General features: G+C 34.4%; 1 protein-coding gene across 6 annotated transcripts in view; it reads right to left on the reverse strand.

Annotated features, from left to right (window-relative positions):
• LOC106463024 (coiled-coil domain-containing protein CG32809-like) overlaps positions 1 to 24,755 on the reverse strand; it is a 117,566-nt gene that overhangs the window by 19,474 nt on the left and 73,337 nt on the right. For all 6 annotated transcript variants that reach the window (XM_022390432.1, XM_022390433.1, XM_022390431.1 and 3 more), the window contains 4 exons: positions 18,630 to 18,784; positions 14,591 to 14,706; positions 12,314 to 12,444; positions 2,711 to 2,786 (listed from right to left, as the gene is read on the reverse strand). In XM_022390432.1, the coding sequence (XP_022246140.1) occupies positions 2,711 to 2,786; positions 12,314 to 12,444; positions 14,591 to 14,706; positions 18,630 to 18,784 (478 nt within the window). The remainder of the gene's footprint in view (positions 1 to 2,710; positions 2,787 to 12,313; positions 12,445 to 14,590; positions 14,707 to 18,629; positions 18,785 to 24,755) is intronic.

Genomic DNA, 24,755 nt, shown 5'->3' on the forward strand with positions numbered 1-24,755 from the left:
GGCTCATTATAAAGAAGGGCTCAGAAGAGGCGTGGCAATGGCTCATTATTCTAAATATTCCATAAAGACTTTTCAAACAAAAGAAGAAAGAGGAGAGCCCACTGGCGTGGCGTCCATCATGTTGTAAAACGTACCTTTCCAAGGAAAGAAATAGAAAGGCACACATTTAGTACTTCTGTAATTGAAACTTTAGAATCGTTTGTGATTTTACAATCTTGTCAGCTTCAATTATGTTTTACATTGTTTTCGCCAAGACGATTACTCCACTGCAAACGTCAACCAATGAGATACAAAAAATAAAAAATGTTAAGGAGCACAGAAAAATCTTAATGTTAAAGACGAAAGCAGTAATGAATCACTAGATATAATACTGTCCTTCCTTCTGGAACTTGGACATAAACTTCAGTGTATTTGTACAAAATATAGTACTCGTGTCTTCTTTAAAAATTACAGAACTTTAAAACGCCTTCTAGCCAAGAACTAAGATCCAATACTAAAACTTAACTGATGACATTTTAGTTATGTTGTTAAACGTAAATGTGAGAATCAGTATATTGGGAAAACAACAGTCCTCGTCAGGTTTTGTTTGTTTGAAGTTAAACACAAACCTACACAAAGGGCTATCAGTGCTCCGCCCACCACGTGTATCGAAAACCGGTTTCTAGCGTTCTAAGTCCGCAGGCATACCGATGTAACACTGGATGGCTTCTCTTCAGGTTCATACTAACGAATACAAAAGATCCACCTACTACTATTGATAATTCAGGACGTGCTTTGGTCCGGAATTAATGAACAGAGGAGTAAAATTCCGTTGTCTTAGAATTGTTTTTAATTCTAATTATACGTATTTTGTTACAAATATTAATTACATTCAATTGTAGTAATTATTAATTCCTAATTTTGTAAAAATTTACGTATCATTTTACGTACATTTAAATGTACGATTTCATACGCAATCTGAGGGTCGCGGGATCGAATCCCCGTCACACCAAACATGCTCGCCCTTTCAGCCGTGGGGGCGTTATAATGTGACGGTCAATCCCACTATTCGTTGGTAAAAGAGTAGCCCAAGAGTTGGCGGTGGGTGGTGACGACTAGCTGCCTTCCCTCTAGTCTTACACTGCTAAATTAGGGACGGCTAGCGCAGATAGCTCTCGTGTAGCTTTGCGCGAAATTCAAAACAAACAAACAAACAAACGATTTCATATGTAGATTTCGTTATAATTAATCGCGTGTTTAAAACCTAATTACTTATTTTGATAAAATGTGTCGTTCGTTTGGTTGTTTCTCTCTTTTATGACATGGATAATGATTGTACATTATGGAACGTCCGTCGGCAACGGTAGGTGGCATACAAACTGTGCGGTTGATATGTTATTATATTATTGTGATATATTCTATCATTTCTCTTGATCGGCGAATTCTTTTAGATTACATGGTGAAAATAATGTTAAGTTCAGTCCTCGTAACAATAACAAGTTAGTTTTTTTTGTAACATTTCTACAGGCTACGTTCACTTTGATACAAGTAGTAGGCCTATGTGCTTAAACAACATCTCAACATTAACTCCACAACAAATATAGGGCTAATCTCAACTACAACGTTTCAATATAATCTGAGACGTACACTTAACTTACTTTGTTAGGTAAACAAACATGTAGTCCATCAAGTAACTCAATAACAGAACAAACGCAATATCTCTCACTGAATAATCAATACTTCATTTTTATTGGTACAGAACGAACTAAACTCAGTGCATCACTGATTCTCGTATTTATAATTAACTAATGTACCCATCTAGATATTAGTAGAATTTACCAGATCTTAACCTCATGTACCCTCTGACTAACATTGAGAATATAACTTATAACAATGTTCTTTTTTACTCGGAAATATAACAGGGTCAGTAAAGTAACATTAATTAAAAATTATTACAAGTTACATTGTGATATTATATTACTCAAACTACAGATCGATTATCTACACCAATAGTTTCGTTTTGAGTTTATTTACTGATTAATTACATCTCATTACAAGTTACAGCTTTTACAGTAAGTAAGATTTATAACAGGTTCGATCACTGGTGAGGTCCTTCTCAAGTATACAAGAAATGTCGTACTTGCTCTAAAAACAAATCTTACTTACTGTAAAAGCTGCAACTTGCTATAAAATTTTCTACATTGTTGCGTTAAACATAATGTTCACATCCAAATTTTCTCTCGACTGAACAATTGTGCTTGATAAATACATTCTGGAGTTAGCCCAAAAGTTTATACTGTCGAGTTTTAATGCCCAATTAAAAAAAAAACACTTTCAAAATTTTCACAGTTTTGCACTGATTAACATTCTTAAGACATTTGAGCATGACATAATCGCTGGTTGTATTTTTTCTGTCTTAATCTACCTTCACATAATATTTTATTGATTAAGCGAAAAAAGTACACCTACGTTCACGTGCCTATTAAGATTCTTTTCATCACTGCTCATCGTCAATTCTGTGTAGAAAATACACACTTAACCAATGTTAGTTCGTGTTTCCCTTCATCACAGCTTTCACAACGAGTGACTGACAGGAAGATTTATGACATCGTGTTTAATTATTATTTTGTGTGTGTTATATTTAGTACTTGCTAATAGAGGCTTCCAAAAACCAATCTAATACACACTCAGTTCTTCTCCTACGTTCATTGGTCATCCCATTACCACTCACCTTTCTTCTTTCATTACCATGTCCATCTCTACACCAATAAATGTCTTCATTTGTTCTTCAAGTTCCGGGAAACAAACTGATAGAGAAATTATGGTGTTTAAATATGCACATTTATTCTCTTCTAAACAAACTTTCTTTATATCAACATATACTTCGAAATGCAGCTTAACCAGAACTAAAAATTATAAACCATATAAATAGCTTTAGTATCGACAAAACAATGTTAACTGATGTTTACATTTTTCTAACCTTCTGTACTTTCTCTTTAACAAGCAGTTAGACAGAGCCGGCACTAGCGGTGGGACCGGGGGAGTTACCCCCCAAATCAATGCCATTCATTAATCTAACTTTAGGTATATTTTCAATTTTATGTCTCATCACCCCCACAAATAGTTAGGAAAAGCTGGAGCCGAGACTAGAGCTAAGAGAAAAATCCGACGGAGCTTTGTTTACGAAGAGTTCGTTGTTCACTGACGTATTTTATTCATATCAACATAATATATCATTATTATAGTGAATTATTTTATTCATATCAACATAATATATCACTATTATAGTGAAGTATTTTATTCATATCCACATAATATATCATTATTATAGTGAAGTATTTTATTCATATCAACATAATATATCATTATTATAGTGAAGTATTTTATTCATATCAACATATCACTATTATAGTGAAGTATTTTATTCATATCAACATAATATATCACTATTATAGTGAAGTATTTTATTCATATCAACATATCATTATTATAATGAAGTATTTTATTCATATCAACATAATATATCACTATTATAGTGAAGTATTTTATTCATATCAACATAATATATCACTATTAGTTCTAATGACATATTTCCACATTTTGTTATATAGATCACTATGCTCGCCATTGTCGACCTTCTTCATAATTTATTGCAGAGTGAAAAGTTTATTGATTAATTGTTTTAAGATTTATTTAAGAAATTAACATCTTAGTTTCCTTGGTAAAACTGTAAACGAACAACTAAACTTTGAAGTAACAGTACTCAATGCGAGTTTTACATAATAGAACGATACTGACATGAAATACTTCCCATGCAGAACGAGTTCATTGTAGGTTCTTTTGTTTAAGAGTCGCCTTATGATACCTAGTAAACACATAAAATAAAAGAACCACAGCGCTTTTAGAAGGTAGATCTTCGTTTCTCAAGATAATTTGATGACGAGGAACTCACTTTTAGAAAATAAAGTTTGGATCAAGGAACAAAAGATTGTCGAAACGTTGTACATTTGTAATAAAGTTTCTTTCGTTACCCATTCAAGCCGTCTCCAAACTTTATTTTCTCTCCCCCGGTCTCACCGCTAGTGCCGGCTCTGTCTAACTACTTGTTAAAGAGAAAGTACAGAAGGTTAGAAAAATGTAAACATCAGTTAACATTGTTTTGTCGATACTAAAGCTATTTATACGGTGAATTCTCAACTCACTTTTTTAAAGGCCTACATTCAGTAAGTGTTTGGGTTTTTTTAATGATGGCAGTCTTCGAAATAATGCATAACTTAATGGTGACGGCGCTAATTGTGCCTGTTTTAAAAATATCTCTGATTATTTTTTTTTCGACTTTGTTTTAAATTAATAGGTTATACACTTGTGTTTGTTTTTTCCTGTTGAATTTCGAGGGCTATCTATCCCAACCGTTCTTAATCTAAAGTGATAGATCAGAGGGAAGGGAGCTAGATAAAACCTCCAACCGTCAATTCTTGGGCTATCCTTGGGATTGAATGACACATTATAACGCTCCCACAGCTTAAAGAGCGAGCATGTTCGGTGACGGGATTCGATCCCGCGACCCACAGATTGCAAGTCGAGTGCCCTAACCACCAGGCCATGCCAAACAAAAATACGTTATACAATGAAAATTGTCTGTAATTAAGAAAAGAATAATCACCTTTATTTTTTAAAAACAAAAAAGTATACCCCAATAATGCAGCAAAGTGAATATTGACGAAGCTTTAACGTTTCATATTTGGCACCATCAGTTTCTGCCAGGTATTTTAAGGTAGTTTCTCAATTTTGGGAGTAAACTGGTGAAGATCTTCTGATCGTCTTTAGTGTTTTTTTTTCCGAAACCAGATGAAACTTATAATGTTCTCAACATGTTTACCACACCTCACTGTATCGTCTCTACTCTTGTGATAATTATATGAGTTTTCTGAATCTAGATAATAAAGATTTACATCTTGAATATATATATATACATAAAAACTGTCACTCCAATTGTTAAAAAGGAACAACAACTCTATTAATTCAACCAAACAGCTACAAATGTTGGTGAGTTTCCGTTCCAACAGTCTTAAAAGACATCATCATCACTTCTTTGTACTTACTCAGTTTAACTAACAATAAGTCCAACAAGATCCGCTTGGATTTATTCTCTGCATTGATTCTGCCAATTTCACTGTGGTTACAACGTGGCAACAGCTGTTATTCTTCCCATTCTGCAAGGCTTAGCAGATGGCTACGATACAGCTACCATGGTAATATGTGTCTTTGTGTTTCTTCGTCAACTATACTGATCGATCTACAACAGAAGGTGGCCGACTTGCGGCACGCTATAGACAAATACTTAGGCCACGCCTGTCAGTTAGAAAATGTCACATGTTATGATATATGACACAAATTTTGTTTGTTATTTTCGTACACGCTCGAAATGATATTAAAATGCATGCCATTTCATTAATTATTGAATTTAATTTATAATGCCTTTTAACTTGACTGCTTGAACACCCATCCCCGCGGACCTTGGGGTTGAGAGTGGTTTGTCGGGTTAATGACACCTTTCCTGAAATTCATAATCTAAAGGTGGACAACTGCTCAAAATGTTGGCTATCCCTGATCTACAATCATTATAACAGATCAACTATCAGGCAACGTAGGAGTTGTGAAGAGACAAATTTGAATCTTTAGTAAAATTTAAAGGCTCGGTAGTTGTTGTTTTAGCACAAATCTGAGAATAGGCTACCTTGGCTCTGCCCACAGCGGGGAATCAAGTCCCAGATTTTAGCACTGTAGGTTAATAAAGATACCCTGATCCATTGGAGGGATAAAATTGAAAAAACAAGCAAACATACGTATCTGACGTGTGCGTGTCTCGGTGTTTTAAATACGGAACATACTGATGGAAGTTTGATTTATAGTAATTATTTATAACTAATGGAAACCACCTACACTACCACCAGAAGTTACACATAAACAGAGAGCTCTAATTAAAATCAAACCCAATACGTTTGATAAGGACAACAAACGTGATCAATACGTATTTTAAATATTAATAAATTTGGTATCTCTGTGTTAGTTTTTATGTAAACAGGTTTCTGCCATTGCTATATATATATATATATATATATATATATTTTTCACAGAATGCACACCCGTCCTGTGAACCTATATACTGTCCAGGGAGATGACAGTGAAATGCTAAGACACTGTTATCCTCCAGTTGAGGTAAATATTTATAAGACAACAACAACTGTAACTTTCAATACCGTGTTAGTTGCCACAATGATTAGGGCTTAAACGCCTAACTTCAACACTCCGGCCGGAGCCTAGTATTACCGGGTAGTCCAATACCCGGCCGAGTACCCGTGCATCCCTAATATAAATACAAATAATTATAATAAAAAGAAAGAACAATTACAAATAAAGTAGAAAACGGTGATATAAGACATTGTATACAAATTATTCTTTAGATATGGCTTTTGGTATTTTCAAACTGAACAATATTCTATGTGATACATGAGCTGAACGCTCAGGTGTGAGACTCCAAGATTCAAGAATGGCTGTCCCTAATTTAGAGCTGTTGACCAGAAGGAAAGTAACCCATCAATGGAAACTGCCGCCTATATAGCTATTCGCGAATAGTGGGATTGATTTTCATTTTTATAATACGCCCATAGCTGAAAATGGACCATGTTTAATGACATATCGCAGACTCAAATCTTGGACCTTTCACAACGCAGCCCTTTATGCTAAACGTCCAAGATATACTTTATAATAAACGTACTTATAACAATGAATGACTACTAATGGTCCAGTTGATTTAGAAATTACGCGGATAACTTTTTCGCTTAATTAAATACCACTTATTAAGCTGAAAACTGTTTTAAATCGCCGTTGTCATGATTAGTAGCCTTTATGATTACCTTTTAATATAGTCTGGCAGCCAAAGTAGGTTGTTTTTACCTAACTTTGCATGGAGGTCCCACAATGTTTCTCTGCTAATTTTGTGTAGTCAGACCATACACAGTCAGATGATGGAGTATGCCAAGTTGACACCCTTGAGCATTTTTAAATAATGACTGGTTTCCATGGTAAACCTCACACCTCATTTCATGCGTAAGTGTATAGATATAAAATGTCATATCTCAGCAACTACAAGTGATAGAATGTAAAATAAACTGTCAATTTCTAGGTTTTTGGGCGCAATAAATCTACTGGTGGTATCGTTTCATTAATTGGAGATATGTTTTATACTCGTACTAGCGTCAAAGCACGTCAAAAATGGCGGGAAACCAAAACTATTCCGTATAGAACTGGCAATACACGAAATAAATAAATAATAGAAATATATAAATTTTCTTTCCCAGGAACATGCTACATATTGCTCCTGAATTCACTACATATAAGTGAACAAACATGCTACATACTGGTGGCTTTGGATAAAAGATTAAAACATTCGATGACCATGTGATTGTACACACACACACACACCTGTTCTTTTTCTGAAGAAAAGTCGTCTTCTTTCCTACTGATAATTGGTATCTCCAGTCTCTTTTAACAAAGGCTTTTTCTTAATAATTCCCAAGCATAGACTTGCATTAATTTTTTACTAATTTTTCACAGGCATTGATTGGGTATGAATGCACTTCCGTGTCTTTTATCACTAGAGTCTTCCCGGCTTTCCTATTCGGATCCTACCTAGCTTGACGTCATAATAATGTGGATGATGTGGTGTCACACACATGACGCCGTGCCTGATCTGGTCCTAGAAACTCCCTCCTTGATAGGCTTTTACATAGCAGAAAATGTGCCGAAATTTATGAGCTAGTTACGCCTATGTTAGCGATTGAATTCAACTAAAATGGGAACGGGCAATCAAAAGAAAAAGTATTATAGGAGACAAAGTTGAATTGGACTCGTGTAAATTACGAAATTCGGAGAAATCGAGCGTGACCGATTGACTGACCGACCGATACTTGGCTTTTATGATTATGATGGCAAGTCTGACACAATATGCAGTAAAATATAAACAGAAATAAACAACAACTAATCAGCTAAGACAATATAAAGAACAAGTATTATAAGTGCTTGACTGACTTGTATTTACTATAACTTTCTTAAATTATAAGTTAAACTTACATGCTTCTTTTTATTTTGTGTTTAAAAACGAACATTTAAGATAATCAATATCGTGTTTGTTCTAACAAGTTGAAAACTTGTATTGAGTATAGTGCAGGACACGTATGTTAACTTCAACTGAAACTTTTGAAAGCGAAGATCTAGTTAAGGTTAAGCAATTAGCAGGTATACCCACATATCCTAACTTGATGTTTAATGTATTTTCAGAACACAAACATCATGAATGAGTGTTTATTTGATAAAGTCAATGCCTGCCCTTATCCAAAACCAGCCAATTTCACACACAACAATGAATCAAAATATTATTGAAGCAAGCAATAACCTGCATTCGCATATAGACAGAAACTTTCGTGATGACCTTAATTACACTGTGTATTGTCACAAAAACTGTATATCATCATATACTTCAAAATCACACTTGGAAGACTACGAAAACTAACACTCGATCTGTCTCACCAAATCCTCAGGAAAAATGGAACTGATGTTCGAAGATTGGACTTCAAAGCACATTTCCTGTTTTGTGGAGATTCGTGTCAAATCAATAAGAAGATCGTCAAAAGCAAGTAGCTATGAGTACTACAGCTTACCGTAGACACCATAAACCATTTAAAGAAGTCATATCTGTGAGTAGTACAGCATACCGTGGACACCATAAACCATTTAAAGAAGTCGTATCTGTGAGTAGTACAGCATACCGTGGACACCATAAAACACTTAAAGAAGTCATATTGAACACATGTGTTGCGCGCGGGTGGGGATCAGTGGGTACATGAGGTGTCAGTGAGAGTAGAAGAATCAGTCAATGACTTACATGTAGCAGATGCTTGGTATCACCATGATTGTAAAACCAAATTTATGGCACCAAAGTCAGTACAACTTGCATATTCAAGTAGAACAACAGCTCAAGAGCCAACGTAAAAGGATTCAGTGTTTGACCAGTTCATGTCCTTAGCTCCCACTGATGAAACGTTCCACATGAACATAATGAGAGCATGTTTGCAAGCATGTATATGGAAACACGCATCAGAAGCCAGTCCTCCACCCATTGACCCTACATTATTCGATTGGTCGAAGGGTCCAGTTAATAAGACACTAAACTCTGTAATGTTTCCACCTGGCATACTACCTGCTCCAAAATCTATATCAAATTGGTAAATTGTGCTTGTGCAATGTACGCTTCGTGAAGATGTTCATGCTATGCTGCCATGTTCAATATTCTCCGGTTGAAGATGGGTCAGACTGTGCTAATGAGCATATCAACATAAATCTAAAATATATTCCAGGTGAAGAGAACTAAATGAATTTTATAAACTTGTATGTGCACATGGTGTCCTATTTTCTTTATTTTGTGGGGGTAAATACGTCACATGGAATATACTGCTATAACATTGAAGATCCACAAATATGGGGCTGTACGGTTGAAGTGTTCACCTTTCTGTTATTCTGAGTGTTTAAAACGTTATATAAATGTAAAATATTGTAACAAAGCATGAAGTGTTTTGTAAGAAATCCATGTAATAAGTGGCATTCATTTTTTATTATTTAGAATTTTGGTTCATTGCGGAAAAATGCATAACTATTTTGTCAGGCTTGCCATAAAACAATGTCACCATTAGATGCTAACTATTAATTAAGGTACTATCTTTTATTACCAGATACTAATTACTAACTAGGTACTATCTTTTATTACCAGATACTAATTACTAACTAGGTACCATCTTTTATTACCAGATACTAATTACTAACTAGGCACTATCTTTTATTACCAGATACTAATTACTATTTAGGTACCATCTTTTATTACCAGATATTAATTACTGTTTAGGTACTATCTTTTATTACCAGATACTAATTACTATTTAGGTACTATCTTTTATTACCAGATACTAATTACTAACTAGGTACTATCTTTTATTACCAGATAGTAATTACTAATAATTAGGTACTATCTTTTATTACCAGATACTAATTACTAATAATTAGGTACAATCTTTTATTACCAGATACTAATTACTAACTAGGTACTATCTTTTATTACCAGATACTAATTACTAATAATTAGGTACTATCTTTTATTACCAGATACTAATTACTAATAATTAGGTACTATCTTTTATTACCAAATACTAATTACTAATTTGTTAATATCCTACATTTCGGCTGTTAATCTACTCAATCGAGTGCATGGCCAGGTGGTTAGGGCGCACGACTCGCAATCTGCGGGTAGCGGTTTCGAATTCCCGACACAAAATATGCTCGTCCTTTCAGCCGTGGGGGCGTTATAACGTGACGGTCAATCCCACTATTCGTTGGTAAAAGAGTACCCGAATAGCTGGCGTGGGTGGTAATGAGCAGCTGCCTTCCCTCTAGTCTTAAACTGCTAAATCAGGGACGGCTAGCGCAGATAGCCCTCGTAAAGCTTTGCGCGAAATTCATAACAGTGGATAGAACACCAGCATTTCTAACAAGGAACCCAGGATCGAATCTAGGCCTCTACCACTACGAACAGTTCTTCTAAGGACTTCTCTAAAGACAGAAGCGGATCAACCGTCGAAACACACACAATATATACTAATTAGATTTAGATGATGTATAGGCTTGTAGTTACGTCAACAATTGATACCCACTCACTAAAACATTACCACAAGTCTGTGTTACACTTTAAAAAGGCGTAACATTTGGTTTGTTTAGAATTTCGCGCAGAGCTACATGAGGACTATCTGCGCTAGCCGTCCCTAATTTAGCAGTGATAGACTAGAGGGAAAGCAGCTAGTCAACGCCACCCACAGCCAACTTTTAGGCTACTCTTTTACAGACGAATAGCGGGCTTGAACGTCACATTATAACGTCCCCACGGCTGAAAGGGCGAACATGTTCGGTGATCGGGATTCGAACCCGCGACTCTCAGATTGCGAGTCGAGCGCCTTTAGTTTATTAACTTAGCTTATTATGTTTTAAATTGAGTTTTTTTTTGTTTTTTTAACGAGGCATAAGAAGACATATTATACAGTTTTATAATGTCATATTGCCATGTATCATCTTATTACACGGAGTAAGCAGACAAGGAAAATCCTATGTTTGAGAACTGTCATACTAAGAACACTTAATAAGATACGGTGGATCAAAAGAACTTTATAAGCCGTTCTGTAGACTGGGTTTAATGAAGAGATAGATGATGCGACCTCTTTCGAAATAACCTGCAAGTTCACTTTTCGCTTCTAAATTACAATATTTGTTTGTTCTTTCGACAAGTGCACGTACTTCAAATTAATCAAATCATAAATGTATTGGGTGACCCTAAAATAATTTCGATTTAAAAGAGATGCATAAATATTTTAGAAATCTTCCCAAAAAATTTCAGTGTAATGGAGTTTATAACTTTGTATTTAATGTTACAACCAAAAGACTGAGTAAATGACTTTGTTAAACACAAAGCTACACAATGGTCTATTTATACTGTGCCCACAACGGGTATCGAAACTCGGTTTTCAGCGTTATAAACTTATAGCCTTACCACTGAGTCAGGTGGGGGGGGGGGGGGGGGCTATTTTGAATATTTACCAATAACTCTGAACTTATACTAAATGCGTGGCTCAGAATATGAAGAGCCTCCTTATGGTCCAGATTTACTTTTAATGTTATATAAATATTCAAGTTCCTGTGCATATGTTTGGCCTAATTTGAAACTACCACGTGTTTTCACTCACTTCAAACGGGCTTATTTCAATATTAATATAGCCCACGAAGTTACATCAAAATATGCTAACTTACATAGTTGTTAGGTATAAAACATGTGAATTTAACGAAGTAAAACTCAAGCCAAGATTTGTCATTTTTACAAGTTCTCCACTCTCAAACAATAAGGAACAATATTTCCCCTCTTCCGGGTATCTTGAAAATGAGAATAAGTTCAAATACTTCTGGACATATTTCTGATTATATTTTTCGATAGAAAACAACAACAAAATGTACAGCTGTTCCTAAAGTTTAAAACTGTTGGTGTGTGTATATGATTAAGGTAAGAGCTTTTCATTTTAAACCCACAACGATCTGCTATGTTTACTCGACAAACATATATATAGAAATATGTCACCGCCATGGGCTGAGATTAAAATATGATTGAAATTCTAACTCGAAAGCAAACAAACAACAACAAAAAAAAGAACTTCCCTGTTTGATCTGAACAAAATAAACAACTCACCTTTAAGGTCAGCAACAGTTTTACTCGCTCTGCTCAGAAGGAGGGCCATGTCTTCAACACAGCTCGTGCTCACGCGACATTTTTTGTTGATGACGTTCCCTCGAAGCTCTTCAACCTTGCTCTCCACATCTCTAGAAATGGCGCGTTTTAAGACATTATTTATTTAACGAAAACTTCAGCTAAAGACCCTATTACAAAATTATTAGTAAAATAAAATTTTTGGTTGGAACATGCTTTTTTTTTAAATTGTGATTCGCAGTACACGAATACAGAAAAATTATCTTCAGTAAAAAAAGAGGAAACTAATATCCACCAGCTTATTATACCAGCTGGTTATACTAGAGTCTGGTTAAATTGTATAATATTATGGTATTTTTATCCTGAACAGTTTTTAATCATTTCAACATTATTTTTAGACCTTTACTGGTCTGTTTGTTTATTTGTAGTTAAGCTCAAATCTGTACAATGGCCTATCTGTGCTGTGCCCACCACAGGTATCGAAACCCGGTTTTTAGCGTTACAAGTCTGCAGACTTACTGCTGTGCTACTGGGTGGGGACACTTTTACTGGCAAATTTGCAAAGGAGTATAATTTCGTGATGCACCGATAGATTTTAATTTACTTGGTACTCAGCTTTGGAACATATTGGAGATAAAATATCTTGCCGATTCGCCAGTTTCGAACTGCATTAGCTCAGTTTGGTTAATGACGTCATGTAAAGGAGACCCGTAACATTGTATCATTTTATAACTTTCTTTCTACGATCGAAAATTGTTAATACAACCCCATAAGTTTCAAAACATCGGTATAAACACCTAGATATATTGGAATATTACACTCACTTCTTACGTTTAAAGAATTCATAACGTTATCAGCATCGCACGCTGAACTGATTAAATACAGAACATTTTGTTATTTTGTGTTACTACATTTTTAGTAATGTATTCAACAATTTCTGATCTTATATGTTGTTTATGACGGAAGAAAATAACACTGATATAAGAAACAGCTGTCGCAAATGAGAATGCGAAGCACTGAACAATATGAAACAAAGTAGCTTGTTGATGTATCAATAATCGAAGTAATAAAGCAGCTTGTTGATGTATCAAGAACCCATGTAATAAAGCAGCGTGTTGGTATATCAAAAATCAAGGTAATAAAGCAGCTTGTTGATGTATCAATAATCGAAGTAATAAAGTATCTTGTTGGTATATCAAGAACCCAGGTAATAAAGCAGCTTGTTAGTGTATCAAGAATCGAGATAGTAAAGCAGCGTGTTGGTATATCAAGAATCGAGGTAGTAAAGCAGTTTGTTGGTATATCAAGAATCGAAGTAATAAAGCAGTTTGTTCGTGTATCAAGAATCAAGGTAGTAAAGCAGTTTGTTTATGTATCAAGAATCAAGGTAGTAAAGCAGTTTGTTCATGTATCAAGAACCGAAAGAATCATAGAAGAAAGCACGTGTTTCTAATCCTACTTCAATATTTATGTTGCTTTTTAAGAATCTTTAAAGTTCGGGATATGTTGATAATTAATGTTACATAATGGATCACGTAAGTTAGTAGCAGCTTGATTGAAGTCAAAGTTTTTATAATCAACGTTGGATAAATGGGTTGCTTGGAAAGCATAATGTCAAGTTTCCTGTTTACGAAGATATTGCTCGTAGATTTAATTAAAATCTCTACTAAGAACGGACTGATAGTTTTAACTATCCACGTTACTATATAGCCAATAATATATTTATCACTGCTTTATACAAACTTGAGTATTAAAAACAAATATTATTTTAAAATATCACGAACTTTAAATTAGTTTTACTTTTGCTTTTATTTCTCTCGTCTAGGAAGCTTATAATTTTACAGTAATTAAATATTTACTGTCTGAATTCCAAACAGACATTTGTTTTGTTGTAGCGGAAAGCTACACAATGGGCAATTTGCGCTCACTCCACCACGGGGAATTGAACCCCGGATTAAATTACAAAATACCAAATTATGAAATTAAAAAAGGGTGTACAAATCTTATTTCTTTTTCTGACAAAAGAAAAATATAGCCTCTTGGTTGTTTTACCCAAAAAAACAAATGTCCTATTTTTTCCACAAACCGCATTTATGCATTATCACATATTTGATATTTTTTCGTTTCCTTTAATTTATTTCTATCCCTTGTACATTTAAATAGTGTGAAATATATACTTCTCATTTTCAAACACACAGAAAATAAGAAGCTATTGAAATATTATAGTAATGTTTATTTTCGAAGCTTTCAAATACTTACGACAAGTCTTTCTCCACTTGCATCATATCTTGACGATAAAAATCCTCGTCTCGTAGCATTCTACTTCTCCCAGTCATTACGTCATCATTCGAGTCTTGGGCAATAGCCAGCATTTCCTTGTACATGGAAATGGTTTAGTAAACTTAAAGATTAAAAATGAAGATAGTCTGTTCCCATAATGAAAAAAAGGAATATTACCGTATAGACTTCAAGTGTCTCGTATTGGCGTCATTGATGTTTTATAAACAAGCCGTGGCAAGTGTTCAGAATTGTTTGTTTTTTGTGAAGCACAAAGCTACGTAATGGATTATCTATGTTCTGCCCACCTTGCGCATCGAAACCCAATTTTTTAACGCTAAAGCCCTCATACTTACTGTTGAGCCACCGGGAGTGGGGGCGGGGTCGTGGCAAGTATTTAGAATCTAATCATGTTTGCTTCCTGCACGACGCGTGCAATCTGCTTTGTGTACGAAACAAGGGATACTAGTTCTGTAGCCTTGAATTATTATTGATATTAAATATAAAAAAGGGATACTAGTACCTGTAGCCTTGAATTATTATTGATATTAAATACAAACAAGGGATACTAGTACTGTAGCCTTGAATTATTATTGATATTAAATACAAACAAGGGATACTAGTACTGTAGCCTTGAATTATTATTGATATTAAGTACAAACAAGGGATACTAGTACTGTAGCCTTGAATTATTATTGATATTAAATACAAACAAGGGATACTAGTACCTGTAGCCTTGAATTATTATTGATATTAAATACAAACAAGGGATACTAGTACTGTAGCCTTGAATTATTATTGATATTAAATACAAACAAGGGATACTAGTACTGTAGCCTTGAATTATTATTGATATTAAAAAGAGTAAAATTCTTGATCGATTCTACCAATTGACAAACGTTGATATCTTTGTTTATGTATTTCACTTTAGCTGGAGGAAATTAAAATAACGCAATGAACGAACTCTAGTTTTGCATATTTATTTATGAGAATTGTTTAAGTATTCTCCAATTTGTCTTATTCCTGCAATAACAGTGTTTTTACAAAATACTTTCTCGTTTAGTTTATACTTAACTGGTGTGCATAACTCCAGTTCATGAGGGACTCAGGCACAGCCACATGTTTTCTGTCCCCGCCCCCTTCTCTCCTCTGACATTCTTCTACCAACTATCAAATGCACCAGGAATACATTGTTACTTTACTTCATATAATGCGACATTTTATTAAAGAAGTATGTCCAAATGACCGACCTTCAATCGGACCATCTTCGCTCTTTTTCTTGAATTCACGATGAAAATACCTTCACGAAAAACAAACGTGTTTTCTGTTACTTAAATATCAAGCTTTATGATCAAAACACTCAAATATTACAGTAGCTCTATTAAGGATGGCGTAGTGATACACGAGCATAACTTCTGGTGAAGAGTTTACATTGATCTCATGTAAATTAATGCATCGAACCGCATTCGAGTCTTTTAAAAAAAAAATAACGAGAACGTTCCGATTGAGTGGCTTTGTACCTATAACTTCTGGTTTACTTTTCTTAACATTCAATTCTTATTTACATTTTGTGATTAAAGTGCTTTTTTTTGCATTTCTTACCGACAATTTATTTATAAATGAAAGTGCTATTTTACTCAAACCTGATGGCTTACTTTTCGCAGTAAAAGTGCTTTTTGATCCCTAACCAATAGCATACGTCTCGCGATGAGAATGCTTTTTGATCCCTAACCGACAGCTTATGTTTCATTATGAAAGTGCTTTTTGATCCATAACCAATAGTATACGTTTCGCGATGAGAGTGCTTTTTGATCCCTAACCGACAGCTTATGTTTCATTATGAGAGAGCTTTTTGATCCCTAACCAATAGCATACGTCTCGCGATGAGAGTGCTTTTTGATCCCTAACCGACAGCTTATGTTTCATTATGAAAGAGGTTTTTGATCCCTAACCAATAGCATACGTCTCGCGATGAGAGTGCTTTTGGATCTTTAACCGACAGCTTATGTTTCATTATGAAAGTGCTTTTTGATCCCTAACCAATAGGATACGTCTCGCGATGAGAGTGCTTTTTGACCCCTAACCGACAGCTTATGTTTCATTATGAAAGTGCTTTTTGATCCATAACCAATAGTATACGTTTCGCGATGAGAGTGCTTTTTAATCCCTAACCGACAGCTTATGTTTCATTATGAGAGTGCTTTTTGATCCCTAACCAATAACATACGTCTCGCGATGAGAGTGCTTTTTGATCCCTAACCGACAGATTATGTTTCATTATGAAAGTGCTTTTTGATCCATAACCAATAGTATACGTTTCGCGATGAGAGTGCTTTTGGATCCTTAACCGACAGCTTATGTTTCATTATGAAAGTGCTTTTTGATCCCTAACCAATGAACAATTTTTTCTAAGGCTTAAGTTCCGCCGGATCTCTCCGGATGTGAGATTCGGAACTTGTTTTGGATATTTCTTTTAATCCTTAGAAACACTACAATTTTAAATCTGACCCGGTTGCATTACGAATTGATATTTGACTGACGTAGTCACGTTCATTACTCTTCTCCAGTCTCATCCCAGGTAGTATATTCAATAATTTTAAATTGTTATTTTCCAACACTCAAAATTCCCTCCATTCATCATCAAAAGTAAACATTTTTTTTCGAAACTAAGCAGTGATCCTTTATAAAACTAGAATAATCTGGAGACTGCTTTCAACTTGAGGAACCCCCTAAAATGTTTTGTCAGGATTTATTTTCTTTGTAATATTAAAAACAATCCTTTTGTGACAAATGTTGCTTTACACTATATCGATTATAATATTATTCAAATTTCGTTGCCCCATTTCAGTTGCACGTATGTTATGTTTTTGCACATCTACAAGTAGTGTCTATATTTCTATTTGATTTTTATAGCACTGAGAAATTACAGATCTGCAGAAGAATGACCAGAAAGTTTAAACATTGTATGATGAAAATCGTAGTTAATTTATTTGTTTGCTAATTTTCTCGCAAAGCTACTCTAGGGATACCTACGCTAGCCATCTCTAATTAAGAAGTTATAGACAGGGAAGGCAGCTAGCTAACGCCATCCACCGCCAACGCGTGGTCTACTCTAATCGATTAGTGGGATTGGCTGTAACATTATAACGCCCCTACGGCTGAAAGGGCGAGTACGTTCTGTGATAGGGCTCGAACTCGAGACCTGCAGATTGCGAGTCAAGCGCCATAATCACTAGGTCATACCAGGCCGATCGTACTTGAAAAATAAATTGTATAGCAAACGCTGGATCTCCAGCTGACAAAAAGCTTACTTCCGAACAAAACTAGAGCACTCAAATGTACCTTGGTTGATACTAACCCTTCAGCTTCATCAACGAAAAAGTGTTAACAAATACTTGTGATCCACATTCATGTACAATTTGGTTTGCAATGGATTGTTTTTCAATAAAGGCGATTTTAAAATATTTTTATATATTTATCTTTTGACTTGGAAAAGTCAAATGCATTATTTAGAAGGCTTTTGCTTTTCGGGTTCAATATAATGTTTTTAAAGTCCAATGTACTAGAAGAATGTTTCTAATACTGAGAGTAACTTCCTAGGTACCCAAGTTATTCAAAATTAACACCAGTAGTTAATCTAAAAAGTAAAAAAAAAAAACACATGTGGAAATAAACGTTTATATAGTTCTAAGCTACTAATACAGATGTGTTTCCAACAAACATATATATATATATATATAAAGTGAATCAGAATCTCGTATTTTGCTTTAGAACCATATCAGATAGATCTTACAGTTGCATCATGTTTGAGGTATGCAATACGTTATTTCGAATATCTTCACACTATAGAAATAGTTTTCGTTTAGAGCAAAATTCTAAAACCCAAATGATTTTTATTTTGATTACTTATGATGGGATTGGCAGTGGTTAACGAACAAATGATAGTCAACAAACGGAATAAAAGATAAAACAATCTACATATCTTTTATCAAATGTTTTCTCAAAATGGGTCATAAATTACCTTAATCTTTAGGCAAACATCTGTAACGCACTCTCGAGCGGACATTGCTTGCCTCTGGGCTATCCTGCGCAGACTGAGGACTTCGCTTTGTAGATCCCGGGTCTGTTGTCTCAGATACCGGAGTTTTGAGCAGAGTTCAGGGCTGAGCTCAGAGTCTGTAATATTAGTAGAAATGTATAGTTTATTGTCAAGTGAAAAGATTTTTGAAGATGACTATTACTAAGTAAAAACCCTTCATCAAAACTTACCCGGTTCAATGAAACTCGACATTGTGAGAATGGTAAAAGCTATTAACTTACAAGTATTAAATTTGTAATATTCTTGAGCTGCACGTTTTGTATGATATACGAATCACTTTTCTCTTCCATATCTTTGTGTTTATCGATAACGTTTTTGTTCAGCTACTAGACTTTCTATATAATTGTTCTGTTGAAACTATGTACCTACATTGTCAAAAGAACTGAAAATATCTCTTATACATTAGAGAAGAATTTACAAAAGAAATTTCAAATAGGTGTTGTTTGAGTCAACGACTAAAAGTGTGAATGTTTTGATAGTGTAAATTACGCATCTAAAACGGACAAAAGTTAATTCGGAAAGTACAACCACACCCTCACAATTTCATAATGTAAAAGCTGGCCATCCAGTAAATAGATCACATATTACTCTGAATAGGCTTGTAATTGTAAGGTTTCATTGGTAGTTTCAAATTTTGAATTTTTTCTTAATATACATTCATTTTTACTAATCGTACCCGATCCGTCCCAGGGTCCCAGCCTTTCCTACAGAGAGCTTTGTTTACTAAACTTCCCCTTCATCATAAAAGAAAAACAATCACACACTGGGAAAATAAAAACAATTATCAAATACACTCTAAAAAATCAATAAGAATGGTGCACATTTATATTGAAAGTGACTCATAATATGAGCGTTAGACACAAAATGGCAACCGGCTTTTATATATATATATATTATATTATAATCAGCGGGAAAAAAAGAGCAGTAACACGCCAAAGTTCGTGACTTTTATATAAATTTGGGAAAATCATATCCAACTTTTATTTAAATTATTTATATTATTTCTTTCCTTTTCGGTTTGTTCTCCACATTATGAATATATCAAGAATGTTTATACGCCATTTCTAATGTTAAAAAGCGTTCCAGAAGGAATTGGAATTTTTTTCAGCATTTTAGTTAATGCTGCATAATAAAACATTTTGAAACATTTTTATCAGAGCCAGACTATGCATATATCCTCTGCGGGTAGAGGGTTCGAATCCCCGTCACCCCAAACATGCTCGCCCTTTCAGCCGTGAGGGCGTTATAATGTGATGGCCAATCCCACTATTCGTTGGTAAAAGAGTAGCCCAAGAGTTGGTATTGGGTGGTGACTAGCTGCCTTCTCTCTAGTCTTACACTGCTAAATTAGGGACGGCTAGCGCACATAGCCCTCGTGTAGCTTTGCGCAAAATTCAAAACAAACAAACAAAGCATATATCCCCAGTTACCTCGAGTAGTAATGAACTACTCTAGGAAGTAGGAGGCCAAGGCCTCACTAACATAATCTTATCACCTTGACCCATAACGACCCAGCAGAAACTGTTGAAGTATACCCAATTTATCTATTTCATGATGTTGTCTTACTCAAGTGGTCCTGTGGTTAGTGAAAGATTTCACAAATCCATCGACATTTCACATGTACCAGAACGTATTTTTCTAATTACGTCATATAACCTAAAATTACGGTATAAACGCCGAAAGAAGATGAAGCAATCAAAATCAATAGGCCTAAGGTTTATGACAAAAATCCTATCACAATGTTTAAACCTAAAAATTAATTTCAAATACCATTATTTCTTAAGGATAATGATAATACGTTGGGGAGAATGAAAAAAAAAAAGATGTTTTATTAAAAACATTAATAATACAGAAAACTTCACGAAAACCAAATAAAAATAGACGAATTATATTCTCTAACCTATAATTTAGGTATTTTTAAAACGTGCCTAGAACTTCGAAATGCCTACGTCAAATTAAGTATATGCATTAACTAAACTGTCAAAGGATCTGAAAAAGTGGAATTCAAGTCAGGCCTCGTGAACGTCAGGCCATAGTTCTGTTGCGATGCGACTCAAACGAACGGGACCTTATCAAAAGCCAGTTGGTTTATATATATTAGATAACCAGATATTAATTACTAACTATGTTTTCTCTTACTTTTCGGATGCTAATTTAATACTGTCTTTAGGGGAGTTCCGAGATGTACCATTTCTAAAGAGGCAGCAGATTCGCAATTTCACAGACAAAATGTAGGGTAAAAAGTAATTACTATCTAGTTAAAATAAATAAATAAATAAAATGAAATTTTATTTCTTTATTTGTTGTAGAGCACAAAGCTACACAGTGGGATATATGTGTGTTGTGCTCACCACAGGTATCAAAACCAGATTTTTAGCGTTATAAACCTTCTGACTGATCGTTGTGCTACGCCACGGCTGAAAGGGCGAGCATGTTTGGTGGGACGGGGATTCGAACCCGCGACCCAGAGATTGCGAGTCGAGTGCCCTAACCACCTGGCCATGCCGGGCCTGAATATAACGTACTCAGCCCTGTCGAAGACTCACTGAAGCAAGGTTCGCTATATATTTACAAACAAAAATATAAAACTTTATGCCAGTGAATAATGCGAGAGTAAACAGCATTTGCGTGTTTTTTTTTATATAATTAATGACGGGAAGAGGACATCGACCTATATACTACTTTAAAGACGAGTGTTTCTTTCTAAAAGTGATGCTTCTTCGCAGTCTGTACAATTTGAAACTCATGTTCGCATCTCTGAAACTAAGAAGGCGACTTTAAGCCTGATTAAAAGATACATTAGGACTTGATCTTTTAATGAAGTCTGATCTTGTGATGAACAGCCATCTAAATCCTTCCAACATGCTGCGGCTCACGTAAAGAACATTATAACACCTTGTGAGGCTTAAGATAAAATGAATACAAAATTGTGACCCATATTAGAATTACTTATATTGTTTTTGTATGCAAAAAGAAGACATGCAAAATTAACGACACTGGTATTCTTGGTGAATTTGTTGTATTACCTATAATATGCTTAACTTAAACAATAATCAAGTGAATGCCTTGGACTAATACACAGGAATTAAATCTAGATATCAGAGAGGTATCACACAAGTCCCTTAAGATATACTATATGAATATTCATTATCAAAAGTGTTCTATAACCCAAGTTGGTGCTTCAACATTCAATATTGACAGTATCCTTTAGCCTAAGCTGGAATTATTTAAAATATATTCTATAACATTCATCGTATGGCATTCAATATTAACAGTATCCTATAACTACAATGGAAGTCGTTAAAACATACTCTACAATATTTATTATTAGAAGTATCCTTTACCTGAGGTAGCAAGTTATTTTAGGATCATTCAGTAACAACAGTTACTTTTAACCTAATCGGCCATTTTTAGTTTTTCTAGCTTGGTGTCCAGAGAAGTATAACTTACACGTATTTATTATCAATGGCATCCTTTAGCCTAGGCTGATATCATCCGAAATATATCGTCTACGTATTCACGATTAATTGTATTCGTTACCAAAGTCGTGTTCTGCGAAACACACCTTAAAAACGTTAATTATAAATCAGTTCTTTCCGGTGTAAACTGATTTTGAGATATCAGCTAGTTTGGCTTAAATTGACCTATTTCCAGATATAACATTTGAGAAATAACTTGTATTAAGTGTCTATTTATTAGTAGTCACTTCAGCCAGAGACTGGAATTGGAGTTCTGAAATGTATATTATAAACTGCATTATTCTTAGTATTTGTATGCAAAAAAAAACATGAACGGACTTTTCTCTGTGTTGAATACTTTTCTTTTAATTGCGAACTTTCGGCCCTCTTACAGTAGGCATCATCGTGTAACAAAGTACTGAATAATACTAATTCGTTCCTCTGTGGAACACTTTTTAAACGCTAGTATTTAAGCAACAATGCTAAAAATAACTAGGCTGACATCTGGTGTTAAAATTATTAATCATATATAAATTGCTGAAAACGAAGTAAGACAAGTACAGAATCAACACACAAAATGTTAAGCTTTTACATAAACTGAAGAATCAAAACCCCTGATTTTTAGCTACATAAAATTTTATACACTCTGTTGTTTAAAATGATTTAAGGTCAAACCATTACTTGAATATAACAAACACAAGAAAAAACGTACAACCACAAAATAAAATGCTCAGATTTCAAATAATCTATATAAAAAAACGCCAATATGTGTGGGTGTGTATCTGTTTCCTATAAGTTTCCACATTTCTTGAACAATCAACACGAAATTTGATACAGTGATACAGAATAACATGAGGAAATTCATGAGGGGTTTGGACCCCCATATAATTTCATACTGATAGAATTCTTGAATTCTTTTCAGTATTGGTACATTTGTATTGCACTTTTCATGTTTATTATGTTACAAAATAGAAGCACAGCTTCCTATCATTTGTTACAAACGAGTTTTTATTTCACTCGGGTATTCCAGCTGGTACATTATAGAATTATTGGTCATGAATAAGGCACAGTGTCGTAGCCAGGACGCACACATTGAGGGCGCAATGACAAACTCAAAGGGCGCGAGTACAATGTAATCATTTTCAGTTTTCGTTATAAATTTTTGTTATCATTTATTGATGTTCCTTATTGATTCATAAGCGAATTCACTCATGAAAAAAATCTTTGATATCCGACAACAATTCAGTTATGATTCTTATTTTATTAATAAACGAAAGATTAACGTTGCATCGATCAATAACAATTTATTTGAAATCTGACGAATCTGAATAATCCACGTCAGCGGTATGCAGCCGTCGATGCGATAAAAAACACAAAAGCCTAAAGCATAAGTACAAATATATTTTATTTTATAAATATTGATTTACAGCAACTATTACTTCGGTTACCTAATATTTTTATACATGAGTACATTGGAATTATTCAAGTTCCAAAAAAGTAAAAAGAGGCATTATTTTATTTTTTAAGGCAGATTTTTAGAGGGCGCATTGCGCCTATTCGCGCCCCCGTGGCTGCGGCACTGATAAAGTAACAAACACAAAAAATCGGTTTAATGTAATTTTACATCGATACCACGACAATGATAGTTTTGATAAGTGATGTTGTCATGATATAAAAGACTATTTAGTTTAGATGTCATTGACTGTTTGTTTTTGTGAGTGAACAGTTCATTATTTTCCAGTTTTTATTAAATAAGAGTTAAGGGCAGACGATTGTGGGAGATTTTGTTAATAATTCATTGATGTTGAGACTACTGAACGTCTCGTGCAATACATTGACGCCAAGAATATAGAAGGAGGACAGACGATTAGGTAGTAAAGATATAAATAGCGTGAGACGAACGGAAAGAAACAGACAGACAATAGCAGAAGAAAGTAAAGTTACAAAACGAAAGGTTAACTACCATAGAAGTGATAGGCCTAACGACTGACATAGGCCAAATGCTTAATAATATGTTAGAGTAAGACTAACAAGAGATAAGAAGAAGAATTATTCCGTGAAAGCGTGGTTCTAAAGTAATTGAATCAGTCTGAGTGCACTTTGACAAAAGGAACAGAGGATCTTCAGAAGAAAGAAGACCAAACAATTACGGTAACTTGCGCTACAACTGTAAGTGAATTACACACAGAATACTAGTTCGATAATATTAGAGAAGATAGTTCGGCTTGTCAACTGAAATTCTAAAGTAATTTAATAGGCCTAAGTGGACTTTTGACAAGAAGGAGAGAACTAGATATATAAATAGTGTTTATGATATGCCTGTTGAATAATTTGTTGTACATACATTTAACTTGTTCCGAATATATATATATAATATTTTGAAAACAAGTGAAATACGTGCTATATATTTATCATTGAATTTATCGCTAATAATTCACAGACACCTACTGTAGAAGAATCCTAAGCCCAACAACAACATAGTATATATAGTTATACTATTAAAAATATAACTAAAGCCTATTATTTTGACAATTGGCGAAGATTAGATGTTTAAATTCTGACAGATGGCAATAGATTCTCTGATATTTCT

The sequence above is a fragment of the Limulus polyphemus genome, unplaced genomic scaffold, assembly GCF_000517525.1.
Source record: "Limulus polyphemus unplaced genomic scaffold, Limulus_polyphemus-2.1.2 Scaffold1304, whole genome shotgun sequence".
Taxonomy (NCBI): Eukaryota; Metazoa; Arthropoda; class Merostomata; order Xiphosura; family Limulidae; genus Limulus; species Limulus polyphemus.